At 41.8% G+C, this 15,000-nt stretch overlaps 1 protein-coding gene across 1 annotated transcript in view; it reads right to left on the bottom strand.

Annotated features, from left to right (window-relative positions):
* The window catches only part of LOC106591060 (ankyrin-2-like), a 136,299-nt gene that overhangs the window by 65,091 nt on the left and 56,208 nt on the right, over positions 1 to 15,000 (bottom strand). Inside the window, 7 exon segments of the mRNA XM_045717602.1 lie at positions 213 to 221; positions 2,178 to 2,201; positions 2,818 to 2,916; positions 3,475 to 3,561; positions 3,753 to 3,851; positions 4,593 to 4,691; positions 9,213 to 9,311. Of these exon segments, the coding sequence (XP_045573558.1) occupies positions 213 to 221; positions 2,178 to 2,201; positions 2,818 to 2,916; positions 3,475 to 3,561; positions 3,753 to 3,851; positions 4,593 to 4,691; positions 9,213 to 9,311 (516 nt within the window).

Below are 15,000 nucleotides of genomic sequence, written 5' to 3'. Positions count from 1 at the left end.
CTACATAGAAAAAAATAGAACAAAATAACAGAGAATGTGACAATAAAGAAGTAAAATAAAGAATAAAGAACAGCACAGTAAGCGACTAGCCACTACAGAACTCTGTTAGACAGACGGGACATACAGACAATTATATATGGAAATATATATAAAAACAGATTGATATAAAAGCAGCTATATGACAGAGTTAGTGGTAGATATTATCCTCTTACCTTCCCATTCTGGGAGACATGGGGCGATTAAGAAACATAATTAACCTACCATACTAATACAATATATATAAATATTATCATGATATAACCAACCATACTAATACAATATATATAAATATTATCATAATATTATAATATAACCAACCATACTAATACAATATATATAAATATTATCATAATATAACCAACCATACTAATATAATATATATAAATATTATCATAATATAACCAACCATACTAATACAATATATATAAATATTATCATGATATTATAATATAACCAACCATACTAATACAATATATATATAAATATTATCATAATATAACCAACCATACTAATATAATATATATAAATATTATCATAATATAACCAACCATACTAATATAATATATATAAATATTATCATGATATTATAATATAACCAACCATACTAATACAATATATATAAATATTATCATGATATCATAATATAACCAACCATACTAATATAATATATATATAAATATTATCATAATATCATAATATAACCAACCATACTAATATAATATATATAAATATTATCATAATATAACCAACCATACTAATACAATATATAGAAATATTATCATAATATTATAATATAACCAACCATACTAATATAATATATATAAATATTATCATAATATAACCAACCATACTAATACAATATATATATATAAATATTATCATAATATTATAATATAACCAACCATACTAATACAATATATATAAATATTATCATGATATTATAATATAACCAACCATACTAATACAATATATATAAATATTATCATAATATAACCAACCATACTAATACAATATATATATAAATATTATCATAATATTATAATATAACCAACCATACTAATACAATATATATAAATATTATCATAATATTATAATATAACCAACCATACTAATATAATATATATAAATATTATCATGATATTATAATATAACCAACCATACTAATACAATATATATATAAATATTATCATATTATGATAATATAACCAACCATACTAGTATAATATATATAAATATTATCATGATATTAGAATATATCCAACCATACTGCAAGGCAGACTATGTGACCAAATGGCACCCTATTCCCTATTATAGTGCACTACTTTTAACCAGGGCCCACAGTGCACTATATAGGTAATAGGGTGCCATTTGAGAGGCATCCTATGACAAACTACACAGGTATTGCAGAAAGGTGATGGTGCCCTGTAAGATTTAGTGGGTGAGTTCACATGCTGTGTTTCATCAACTAGGTGATGTTATTATGTGTTAGTTCCTGACGTTAAAAACACAGTAACATACACAAAGCACAGATACAACTACAACAAAGGCTCTCTGTTTCAGGGGGGAAAATGTTATTTTCTTGGAAACAAAGACTTCAACACCGAAGAAACCCACTTTTAAAGGTGTAAAACAATGTTTTAAAAAAAAAAGTTGAAACATTCAGACATGCTCAGGACCAGGAGGCTGTTACAACAAGTCTATTTACTGGTAGAGTCAAACACTCGTATCCAACAGGCAGACAGACAGACAGACACAGACAGGCAGGCAGAGACAGACAGACAGACAACAGACACATAGGCAGATAGACAGACAGGCAGGCAAAGACAGACAGACAGACAGACAGACAGACAGACAGACAGACAGACAGACAGACAGACAGACAGACAGACAGACAGACAGACAGACAGACAGACAGACAGACAGACAGACAGACAGACAGACAGACAGACAGACAGACAGACAGACAGACAGACAGACACTAGATGCTAGATGTAGTGAAGAGCATGTCAGAGTCCATCATGCAGTATTTAACACAGGTCTGATGTCAACATAGGAACTACAGAGCAGAGCTAGATGAAGGTGAAGAAGGAAGAGGGGAGGAGAGGAGGGGAGGGAATGGGTAGAATCAACATGTATACCTCTGCAGTTCTGTTAACCATCATCTGATAATGCCGCAGAGAGAGGAGAGGAGAGGAGAGGGAGGGAGAGGAGAGGAGAGAGAGGAGAGGAGAGGAGAGGAGAGGAGAGGAGAGGAGAGGAGAGGAGAGGAGAGGAGAGGAGAGGAGAGGAGGAGGAGGAGGAAAAGGAGGAGGTAGTTTGGTTGTTACACAGGGAACAGGGCAGGCAACGGCATTATAAGACAAGATGACCTCACACCAAAACCCCCACACAGGATGCTGTCATGTCTGCATACAGGTCACATGACAGATACGTCTCCAGAATCACTTTTAAAGACACAGTATTGAAACAGAGAAACAGTACATGCAAGTCTGTCACCAACCCTCTTTTATCCTCCACCCCTCTATCCCCCATCCTCCCTCCACCCCCTCTACCCCCCATCCTCCCCCCTCCTCTCTCCTCCTCCTCTCTCCTCCTCCCCTCCCCCAGCTTCCCTCCCAACACCTCTCACCTTGTTCTGTCCATCAGAAATGTAATCTTCCTCTTCCTCCCCTCTCCCCCTCCCTCCCTCCCTCCCTCCCTCCTCTCCTCTCCTCTCCTCTCCTCTCCTCTCCTCTCCTCTCCTCTCCTCTCCTCTCCTCTCCTCCCTCTTCGGGGTACCTTGCTCTGAACATCAGCGTTGTGGTCATTCTGTAGCAGCAGGGCAGCTGCCTTGGTGTCATCCTTCCGGGCAGCGATGTGCAGGGCAGGCAGCCGCACCTGGATGGACACATTTGATTGGATCATTAAAAGACATCAACAGACAGTCCAGACATTTCAACAACTTGTATAGGATGACACAATAAAAGTCAATGACTCATTTCCATTGTGGATAGTGCCTCTCAACCCTCCTCCTCGGTGACCCCGAGACGGTTCACCATGTTGTCGTAGACCTGAACTACCTCACCAGATTCACCTAGTCACCTAGTCAACTAGGTGAATCAGGTGTGCCAGCTGTGGAATAGATCAAAGACATGGAACGGCTGAGGGCCTGTTGGAGAGAGGTACATGGTACAATACATTGTAATATGTGGTGCTCCCGAGTGGCGCAGGGGTCTAAGGTACCTCATCTCAGTGCTAGAAGCGTCACTACAGACCCTGGTTCAATTCCAGGCAGTATCACAATCGGCCGTGATTGGGAGTCCCATAGAGCGGAGCACAATTGGCCCAGCGTCGTCCGGGTTTGGCAGGGGTAGGCCGTCATTGTAAATAAGAATTTGTTTTGAACTGACTTGCCTGGTTAAATAAAGGTTAAAGGTTAAATAATACTATTATTACCTTGCCCTTGGTGTCATGCTCCAGGAGGAGAGAGACCACCTGGTTATGACACTGCTGCAAGGCTATGGCCAGGGGGGTGAACCCATCCTACAGGAGGAGGAGAGGAGGAGAGAGAGGGGAGAGAGGGGGAGAGGGGGGAGAGAGAAGGGGGAGAGGGGAGAGAGGGGAGGAGAGGGGGAAAGATATCCAAATTCACAAATCTTGAGACAAACACCTACCTACACACACCTACACACACACACACCTACACACACACACACACACACACACACACCTACCTCAGTAGCAGTGCTCTGGTTCCCTCCATTCTCCAGCAGGTATCTGACCACCTCCAGGTGATTCTCCTGGGCTGCCATGTAGAGAGGAGTGAAGCCATTCTGGAGGACACACACACACACACACACACATTCAAACCGACACACACACACACACACACACACACACACACACACACACACACACACATTCAAACCGACACACACACACACACACACACACACACACACACACACACACACACACACACACACACACACACGGTTACTGAGAAGGTATGTTACCTGTTCCATTAGCAGGTCATTGATCCAAAGAGAATTATAGTCAGTGTCCAAAGATACACTTTAATGTGCAAATAGAGACTGGTAGTATTATACAGTGGAGACTGGTAGTATTATATAGTGGAGACTGGTGGTATTATATAGTGGAGACTGGTAGTATTATACAGTGGAGACTGGTAGTAGTATACAGTGGAGACTGGCAGTATTATACAGTGGAGACTGGTGGTATTATACAGTGGAGACTGGTAGTATTATACAGTGGAGACTGGTAGTATTATACAGTGGAGACTGGTAGTATTATACAGTGGAGACTGGTAGTATTATACAGTGGAGACTGGTAGTATTATACAGTGGAGACTGGTAGTATTATACAGTGGAGACTGGTAGTATTATACAGTGGAGACTGGTAGTAGTATACAGTGGAGACTGGTAGTATTATACAGTGGAGACTGATAGTATTATACAGTGGAGACTGATAGTATTATACAGTGTCTATGCCACTATCCCACATGGTACTGGGGTCACAGCCTATATGAGCATCATGAAGTCTATCTGTCTGACCTGTGATTGGGCGTTGATGTCGGCTCCTCTCTTCAGCAGCAGTCTAGCTACTTCCTTCTGTCCGGCCAGCGAGGCGATGTGGAGGGCTGTGTTCCCTTTCTGCAGGGAGAGGAGCATTAGGATAGGATGGTTCAGTGTGTGTGTGTGTGTGTTTATGTGTGTGTGCATGTGCATGTAGCAGTAGGTGTGTGTGTGTGTGTGTGTGTGTGTGTGTGTGTGTGTGTGTGTGTGTGTGTGTGTGTGTGTGTGTGTGTGTGTGTGTGTGTGTGTGTGTGTTTGTTTATTTGTTTGTTTGTGTGTGTGTGTGGCAGTGTGTGTGTGTGGCAGTAGGTGGTAACAGCGTAGCCTCTATGCTAACACCTTTACCAGTCACCTGTTTAAAGGTCAGGCTGCAGCCCAGCTGTCTATCAACTCTAGGTTAACATCTTGGTGGCACTATGTTGTCTCCTCAGATAACTCCTCAATAACATGCCAGATAACTCCTCAATAACATGTCAGATAACACCTCAATAACATGTCAGATAACTCCTCAATAACATGTCAGATATCTTGTCAGATAATTCCTCAATAACATGTCAAATAAAATTTCAGATAACTCCTCAATAACATTTCAGATGACTCCTCAATAACATGTCAGATAAGTCCTCAATAACATGTCAGATAACTCCTCAATAACATGTCAGATAACTCCGCAATAACATGTCAGATAACTCATATATAACATGTCAGATAACTCCTCAATAACATGTCAGTTAACTCCTCAATAACATGTCAAATAACATTTCAGATAACTCCTCAATAACATGTCAGATGACTTCTCAATGACATGTCAGATAACTCCGCAATAACATGTCAAATAACATTTCAGATAACCCCTCAATAACATGTCAGATAACTCCTCAATAACATGTCAGATAATTCCTCAATAACATGTCAGATAACTCCTCAATAACATGTCAGATAACTCCTCAATAACATGTCAGATAACTCCTCAATAACATGTCAGAATACTCCTCAATAACACGGCAAATAACATGTCAGATAACTCCTCAATGACATGTCAGATAACTCCTCAATAACATGTCAAATAACTCCTCAGTAACATGTCAGATAACTCCTTAAAAACATGTCAGATCACTAGAAGTGTCAGTAAAGATCTGGCTGCTAACCTATTGAGGTGTGAAAGATGTGCGAATCAGAGGCGTGGATTAATTAAATAATAATAATACGCCTATATACCATTTAGCAGACGTTTTGTATCCAAAGTGACTTACAGTAGTGTGCACACACATTTCCATTCAGATGGCCCCAGTGGGGATCAAATTGAGTGAAGGGTAAGGAGTGAGGGGGGGTGAGAGACGAGGGGGCGAGGGGGTAAGGAGGGTGAGATTCCCTGGAGGTTGTTTATGGTAGTTGGCGGCTAAAGAGCGTGCCCCATCACCTGAGAACCCCACTGGATCAGGTAACACACACCCTGCCAGGGGGGCTGGTATTCTGGTCTCACACTGATATACTGTACCTCTCTCTCTCTCTCTCTCTCTCTCTCTAACTCTCTGTTTCTCTCTCTCCCTAACTCTCTGTCTCTCTCTCTCTCTCTATCTCTATCTCTCTCTCTCTGTCTCTCGACACCCAGAAGGAGTGGGATTCCTAGCAGTGATTTAGACTTTAGAGACACTGATACTCTGCTTTCATCCTCTCTCTCCCTCCCTACCTCCCTCTTCTTAGTACTAGAGAGTATAAATGGCTTCGCTCCACCGTTCTCTATCTCTCTCCAACCCCGTTTCAATTCAATGCAAAGGACTTTATTGGCATGGGAAACATATGTTTACATTGCCAAAGCAATTGGAATAGACAATAAACAAAAGTGAAATAAACAAGGGAAACATCAGTAAAAATTACACTCACAAAAGTTTTCAAATAATAGAGACATTTCAAATGTTATATTATTGTTTACGTACAGTGTTGTAACAATGTGCAAGTAGTTGAAATATGAAAGGGAAGACAAACAGATAAATACAGGTTGTATTTAGAATGTTGTTTGTGTTCCACTGGTTGCCCTTTTCTCATGGCAACGGGACACATCTTGCTGCTGTGACTGCTCACTGCGGTATTATTGTCTAACAAACAGCATATAGGAGTTTATCAATGTTTGAATTGTTTTCAAATTCCTCGCTCGCTCCCCACCTCTCTTTCCCCCCTCTCTCTATCCACCTCTCTCTCTTCCTCTCCCACCTCTCTCTATCCACCTCTCTCTCTCCCCCCACCTCTCTCTCTCTCTCCCCCCTCTCTCCCCCCCACATCTCTCTCTCCCCCCTCTCTATAAACCTCTCTCTTCCTCTCCCCCCCTCTTTATCCACCTCTCTCTCTTCCTCTCCCACCCCCCCACCTGTCTCTATCCACCCCCCACCCCCCCAGTATAATCTAAAGGTCTCAGAACCTTTAGCAGCAGCATCAACAGCTGAATTTCTGTCTTAACAGATCTGGGACCAGGCTAATTAACTACTAACTACAGTAAGTACAATACTACTAAATGTATAAAGGTTGGGGTCAATACTACTAAATGTATAAAGGTTGGGGTCAATACTACTAAATGTATAAAGGTTGGGGTCAATACTACTAAATGTATAAAGGTTGGGATCAATACTACTAAATGTATAAAGGTTGGGGTCAATACTACTAAATGTATAAAGGTTGGGGTCAATTCAAACGAAATGTATAAAGGTTGGGGTCAATACTACTAAATGTATAAAGGTTGGGGTCAATACTACTAAATGTATAAAGGTTGGGGTCAATACTACTAAATGTATAAAGGTTGGGGTCAATACTACTAAATGTATAAAGGTTGGGGTCAATTCAAACGAAATGTATAAAGGTTGGGGTCAATACTACTAAATGTATAAAGGTTGGGGTCAATACTACTAAATGTATAAAGGTTGGGATCAATACTACTAAATGTATAAAGGTTGGGGTCAATTCAAACGAAATGTATAAAGGTTGGGGTCAATACTACTAAATGTATAAAGGTTGGGGTCAATACTACTAAATGTATAAAGGTTGGGATCAATACTACTAAATGTATAAAGGTCGGGGTCAATTCAAACTAAATGTATAAAGGTTGGGGTCAAGCACTGAGCAAATTTCAGGTCTGCTGAGTGCAAACTTGAACGTTGTGAAAATTCCATGCAACATCCGGCGCACTTTTACTGTGGACACTGAGGCTGTAACTGAGGCTGTAACTGAGGCTGTAACTGAGGCTGTAACTGAGTCTGTAACTGAGGCTGTAACTGAGGCTGTAACTGAGGCTGTAACTGAGGCTGTAACTGAGTCTGTAACTGAGGCTGTAACTGAGGCTGTAACTGAAGCTGTACCCGCTTTAAGTTACAGTTATAACAGTGGCCAAGTAGACTACTGTGGCTATGTGATCACAACCAGAGTGGCCTACCATCAAAAACAATGGAGAAAATGCATCCCAGAACATTTTAACATGGAAACAGCTGTTCTATCATTCGGACTACAGTAGCAGCCAATGTTTGGTGTTCAATGTAGGCCTACATTCCATGAGACTTTTGAAAAAAAACATGCATGGCTTGGCATTAACCTGTTTATCCACTTGTCCTTCAGACAAGGAGGTGACTGAAAATGCCGTTGGTGTTGTTTGATGCAAGAAACCACTTTACAAAATAAAATGAATCATTATCCCCATACCATTATTACAAAGAATCAGACAAATTATGCTACCCTCTGCCTATTGGCTACTTAGCTTATTCAAGCCTGTCTCAAAATACAACACTGCCCCTTTAAGACAAAAAAAAAGCTCTTTACCTGACTCGCTTATCAAAGATGTCTAGAAATGTACACGTTTTGTGCTCTTGTAGGAAGCAATCACTTCCCCTATTGCTGACTACAAATGATCTATAACTGCGCTAATAACTCACTAACTAGCAAAGGATATGAACAAATGTGCACACGTGGCTACATACAGCTCTCACTTTGATTTCAAAACAAGCACATCTACTCATGACAGCTCATGCTGTAAACACAGTCCAGTTCAAAGTGAATGGCACAGATCCATATATGGCAATGGTCTATTTGCATATAGGCCTACTGCAGCTCTGATTGGTTATAGCACACCGGTCTGTGTAGAGTATGGACATGAGTTGTACCTGTCGACGGCAATAGAATCCTACTCCGTGTTCGGCCTATAACAAAATCTCTTGCATAGTTTAGTTTTGCATACCATAGTTTTTTTTCTTTCTGGGACGTTGCATAGAAATTGGCTAATATTGCCTTGATTCGATGACAATTCCCACAGTAAAGGGAAACGTTGATAGTGTTAACTAACAGGGAAAACTCAAAAAAGTTAGTTGAAATTCAATACTCGTGCTTCTCTGCGCAGGCTGATATTTATTCTGCATGGCGGTCCTGAGGGAGCTTAGAGGGATCATTGGTTGGGGTCAATTTAAACTTTTTTTTTTATCCCCAACAAATAAAAAATAAATATCATAAATAGCTTCAGGTTATTGAGAAGTCATTGAAAATTGATTTTTTTTTCAATTATTCAATTGGAATTTTGGTTTACTTCCTGACATGTATGGTAGCTAGCTACAGTAGCTACAGTACCTTAGTAGCAGAGTCGACGGCGGAGCCTCTCTCCAGTAGTTCTTCCACCAGGTCCTCATGGCCCTCCTTAGCTGCCAGGTGCAGCGCATTCAGACCATTCTGGAACAGAGAAACACAGGTCTCAGGTCAGCTTATTAAACATAATAACTAAGACATTCAGACCATTCTGGAACAGAGAAACACAGGTCTCAGGTCAGCTTTTTAAACATAATAACTAAGACATTCAGATCATTCTATAACAGCGACAGAGACAGGCCTGGAGTCAGTTTATGAATATAACAACTAAGGCATTCAGACCGTTCTATGACAAGAAACACAGGTCTCAGGTCAGTGATATAAACATAAGAACTAATGCCAAAATGTCACCTTATTCCCTCTATAGTGCACTACTTTTGACCAGGGCCCATAGGGTTTCATATGGGAGACAACCTGAGTCAGTTAGATGGTAACACGAGAACCAAGACATTCAGCCCGTTCTACAACAACAAACACAGGTCATTTCTACCTATTTTATCATGAAGATATTTCACTGTGTTATTGTTTTAGTGGGTTTTTTTGCGCTTGAAGACCATTCAAAAAAAGAGGAAGTGGTCACGCCAGGATTTCCTTACACCGGATGTCAACAAGTCATATTGAATCAGTGGACTGTTGTCTATCCCATTCAACCAGAGGAAACAATGTAGACGTCCTTCTCATCTCAGCTCGTGTATCGGACTGTTACCTAGCAACGGTACGTCTTAAAATATGTCCGACATACAACATAAACAGTCCAAAATAGAACAGTGTAGGGTTTTAAATAAGTACCAACACTCAAACCACACGGAGAAATCAGTTGTAAACATACCAGGTGAGCGATTCAGCCCGCTAAAGAGCAAAGGAAACATTCTCTGGTCAGTTTAGATTCAACAGCTAATATGTTCATTAGCAACACAAGGGAGATGGCTAATTTGAGAACAGTATTTCTAACACATCAGGCATTCAGACAGACCAATGAGACAACAGGAAACACAGATCTGAGTTCAGTTATAAACATAAGAACCAAAGCATTCGGATCAATGTTCAGAAGGAACACAGAGCAGGTCATGAAATTAGATAGAGCATCAATACTGGGCTTCCGAGTGGCGCAGCGGTCTAAGGCGCTGCATCTCAGTGCTAGAGACGTCACTACATCTATTAAACTTGAAATTAACCAAATTTAAAATATAATTTTTTTAAACAAATTCTTAATTACAATGACGGCCTACCCCGGCCAAACACGGACGACGCTGGGCCAATTGTGCGACAAACTATGGGACTCCCAATCACGGCCGGATGTGTTACAGCCTGGAATCGAACCAGGGACTGTAGTGACACCTCTTGCATAGGCTTATTATTCAGTTTTGGTTTAAATCTCTACGTCGTCACATTTAGCCAATTCAACCTAACAGCTGTGTTGCTGCAGTGTGAGTCTTTGTAGTAATACGGCACAGATCCTGGATCAGCTGTAAACTCCGCAGCGTGAGTCTTTGTAGTAATTCGGCACAGATCCTGGATCAGTTGTAAACTCTGCAGGTTTTTAACAGGGTGCTGTTTGGGATACACACATGATGTCAACACGGCTCAGGTAGCTACAGTAGCTACATCCACTGATAACTGAAGACTAGGATAATACACAGCCGTTGTAAAGGATAACACACACACACACAAGCACCTCGTCCTCGTCTTCCTCCATCCTGTCGTGTGTAGCCAGAGGAGCGAGAGGAATCCCAGCCCTCTCCTCCTCCTTCTCCTCCTCCTACACCAGACTATCCCTCCTTCTCCTCCTCCTACACCTGACTATCGCTCTTCTATTCTATTCTCTTCTCCTCTATTCTTTATCTTCTTTTCTCTCCTCTTCTTCTGGTCTGGTAATCTCTTCTTCTTCTGGTCTGGTAATCTCTTCTTCTTCTGGTCTGGTATTCTCTTCTTCTTCTGGTCTGGTACTCTCTTCTTCTTCTGGTCTGGTAATCTCTTCTTCTGGTCTGGTAATCTCTTCTTCTTCTGGTCTGGTACTCTCTTCTTCTGGTCTGGTAATCTCTTCTTCTTCTGGTCTGGTAATCTCTTCTTCTGGTCTGGTAATCTCCTCTTCTGGTCTGGTAATCTCTTCTTCTGGTCTGGTAATCTCTTCTTCTTCTGGTCTGGTAATCTCTTCTTCTGGTCTGGTAATCTCCTCTTCTGGTCTGGTAATCTCTTCTTCTTCTGGTCTGGTAATCTCTTCTTCTGGTCTGGTAATCTCCTCTTCTGGTCTGGTAATCTCTTCTTCTGGTCCGGTAATCTCCTCTTCTTCTGGTCTGGTAATCTCTTCTTCTTCTGGTCTGGTACTCTCTTCTTCTTCTGGTCTGGTAATCTCTTCTTCTGGTCTGGTAATCTCTTCTTCTTCTGGTCTGGTAATCTCTTCTTCTGGTCTGGTAATCTCCTCTTCTGGTCTGGTAATCTCTTCTTCTGGTCTGGTAATCTCTTCTTCTTCTGGTCTGGTACTCTCTTCTTCTTCTGGTCTGGTATTCCAATAAAGATGAATCAGCTCCAGAAGATGAAGCACCACGGTGCAGGCTCTCCCCTTGCTCTCCCTTTTCACCTCCTGCCTGGCTCCAGAGGTTTGGATGTTAAGGGTCCTGTCTGCCTCCTCCTGCCCCCCCTGCGGGCTCTCTCAGTCGGGTTGAGAGAGGAGCTACTGTCCCTCCTGGCTGGTCCTGGAGCCTTCTAAGGCACTATAGTAAAGAGAGGTGTTCCTATCCCCTTGTCCCTTCCTCTGTTTATCCACCCCCACCAATTCCAAAGCCCCCCTCAACTTGGCAGTGGCTCACACACACACACCACACACACACACACACACACACACACACACACACACACACACACACACACACACTCACACACACACAAACAGAAGTACACACGCACGTACACACACAGTGAGTCGTTCAAATGCCAAAGAGCCATGGGGTATGGGCTTTCTGCACTGTCATAGAGACTATCAAGGACACACACATTTAGAAGCTTCTGAAAATGTCAACACTTTAAAAAAAAGGGAAAAGCAGCCTGCATTCCGGACAGGGGCCATAGAGTTTAATAGAGCACACACAGTGTGTTAGAGTAGCCTGGAAGGAGGAGGTGTGTCTCAGACAGGAGAGCACGGGCCATAGAGTTTGATAGAGCACACACAGTGTGTTAGAGTAGCCTGGAAAGAGGAGGTGTGTCTCAGACAGGAGAGCACGAGCCATAGAGTTTGATAGAGCACATACTTAGAAGGCTTCAAAGAGCAAAGATGAACCTCAGCTGATAACACTCTGCCAGGTCAACTCAGTCATGATCATGTGACACACCATGCCCTTTCATTGGCCAGCAGTTCAATATCAGGTTTCAAATACCTGGTCATTTCTGTACCAAGAAATGGGGTGCAACCAAATATATCTCTGGAATTTCCAGGGACTGACCTGGTTGGTCCCCATTGACATAAACTCAGTGGGCAGAACTGTTGTGGACAGTCTTGGGTTCAAATACTATTTCAAATCTGCCAAATACTTTGGGGCCGGTTCGCAGACACATATTAAGCCTAGACCTGGACTAAAAAGCATTCTCCATAGAGATTCTCTACTGAAAGTGCTTTTAAGAACAGGACAATGTGTAATCTGTGTCTGGGAAACTGGCCGCAAGCGTTAAGAACAGGACTAGGACTAATCTGTGTCTGGGAAACTGGCCCCAAGCGTTAAGAACAAGGACTAGGACTAATCTGTGTCTGGGAAACTGGCCCCAAGAGTTAAGAACAGGACTAGGATTAATCTGTGTCTGGGAAAATGGGCCCAAGAGTTAAGAACAAGGACTAGGACTAATCTTTGTCTGGGAAACTGGCCCCAAGCGTTTAGAACAAGGACTAGGATTAATCTGTGTATGGGAAAATGGGCCCAATAGTTAAGAACAAGGACTAGGACTAATCTGTGTCTGGAAAACTGGCAAAAGCGTTAACAGGACTAGACCTAAACTGTGTTTGGGAAAATATCTCCAAGCGTTAAGAACAGGACTGGGCCTGATCTGTGTCTGAGAAACTGGCCCCAAGTGTTAACAGAACGAAGCCTAATCTGTGTCTGGGAAACTGGGCCCAAGAGTTAAGAACAGGACTAGGACTAATCTGTGTCTGGGAAACTGGCCCAAAGATTTAAGAACAGGACTAGGACTAATCTGTGTCTGGGAAACTGGCCCCAAGAGTAAAGAACAGGACTAGGACTAATCTGTGTCTGGGAAACTGGCCCCAAGAGTAAAGAACAGGACTAGGACTAATCTGTGTCTGGGAAACTGGCCCCAACGTTTGCTTTAGCCTGCCTGGAGGGCATGCCAATTGGGCGGGGTTGGCAGTTTTCAAACTATTCAATTCTATTGGTTCCATTGAGCCAGGTAAGAAAATATCATAACCACAATAACACCCTATGGAACCAATAGAACCACAATATGCCCTATGGAACCAACAGAACCACAATAACACCATACGGAAACAATAGAACCAGAAAAACACCCTATGGAACCAATAGAACCACAATAACACCCTACGGAACCAATAGAACCACAATAACACCTTATGGAACCAATAGAACCACAATAACACCCTACGGAACCAATAGAACCACAATACCACCCAATGGAACCAATATAACCACAATAACACCCTACGGAACCAACAGAACCACAATAACACCCTACGGAACCAATAGAACCACAATAACACCCTATGGAACCAATAGAACCACAATAACACCCAGCAGAGCCAATATAACCACAATAACACCTTAATGAACCAATAGAACCACAATAACACCCTATGGAACCAATATAACTACAATAACACCCTATGGAACCAGTAGAACCACAATAACACCCTATGGAACCAATAGAACCACAATAACACCCTATGGAACCAATAGAACCACAATAGGTCTATAGGTGACTGGAGGAAGCGTTTATTCCAGATAAAACAACCTCTCTGCCACACACAGTGACCTCTCTAACACACATAGAGACCTCTCTGATACACAGAAACCGCTCTGATACACATATGGACCTCTCTAATACACATAGAGACCTCTCTGATACACAGAAACCGCTCTGATAAACATAGAGACCTCTCTAATACACATAGAGACCTCTCTGATACACATATGGACCTCTCTAACACACATAGAGACCTCTCTGATACACAGAAACCTCTCTGATACACATATGGACCTCTCTAATACACATAGAGACCTCTCTGATACACAGAAACCGCTCTGATAAACATAGAGACCTCTCTAATACACATGGAGACCTCTCTGATACACATGGAGACCTCTCTGATACACACAGAGACCTCTCTAATACACATAGAGACCTCTCTGACACACACAGTGACCTCTCTGATAAACATATGGACCTCTCTAATACATATAGAGACCTCTCTAATACACACAGAGACCTCTCTAATACACACAGTGACCTCTCTAATACACACCGAGACCTCTCTAATACACACAGAGACCTCTCTAATACACACGGAGACCTCTCTAATACACACCGAGACCTCTCTAATACACACCGAGACCTCTCTAATACACACAGAGACCTCTCTAATACACACAGAGACCTCTCTAATACACACAGAGACCTCTCTAATACACACAGATAACTCTCTAATACACATATGGACCTCTCTAATACACACAGAGACCTCTCTAATACACACAGATACCTCTCTAATACACATATGGACCTCTCTAATACACACAGAGACCTCTCTAATACA

Source organism: Salmo salar, chromosome ssa04 (genome assembly GCF_905237065.1).
Source record: "Salmo salar chromosome ssa04, Ssal_v3.1, whole genome shotgun sequence".
In the NCBI taxonomy this organism is placed as follows: Eukaryota; Metazoa; Chordata; class Actinopteri; order Salmoniformes; family Salmonidae; genus Salmo; species Salmo salar.
The sequence above is the reverse complement of the archived record's forward strand: the minus strand, read 5'-3'. Positions and strand labels throughout refer to the sequence as shown.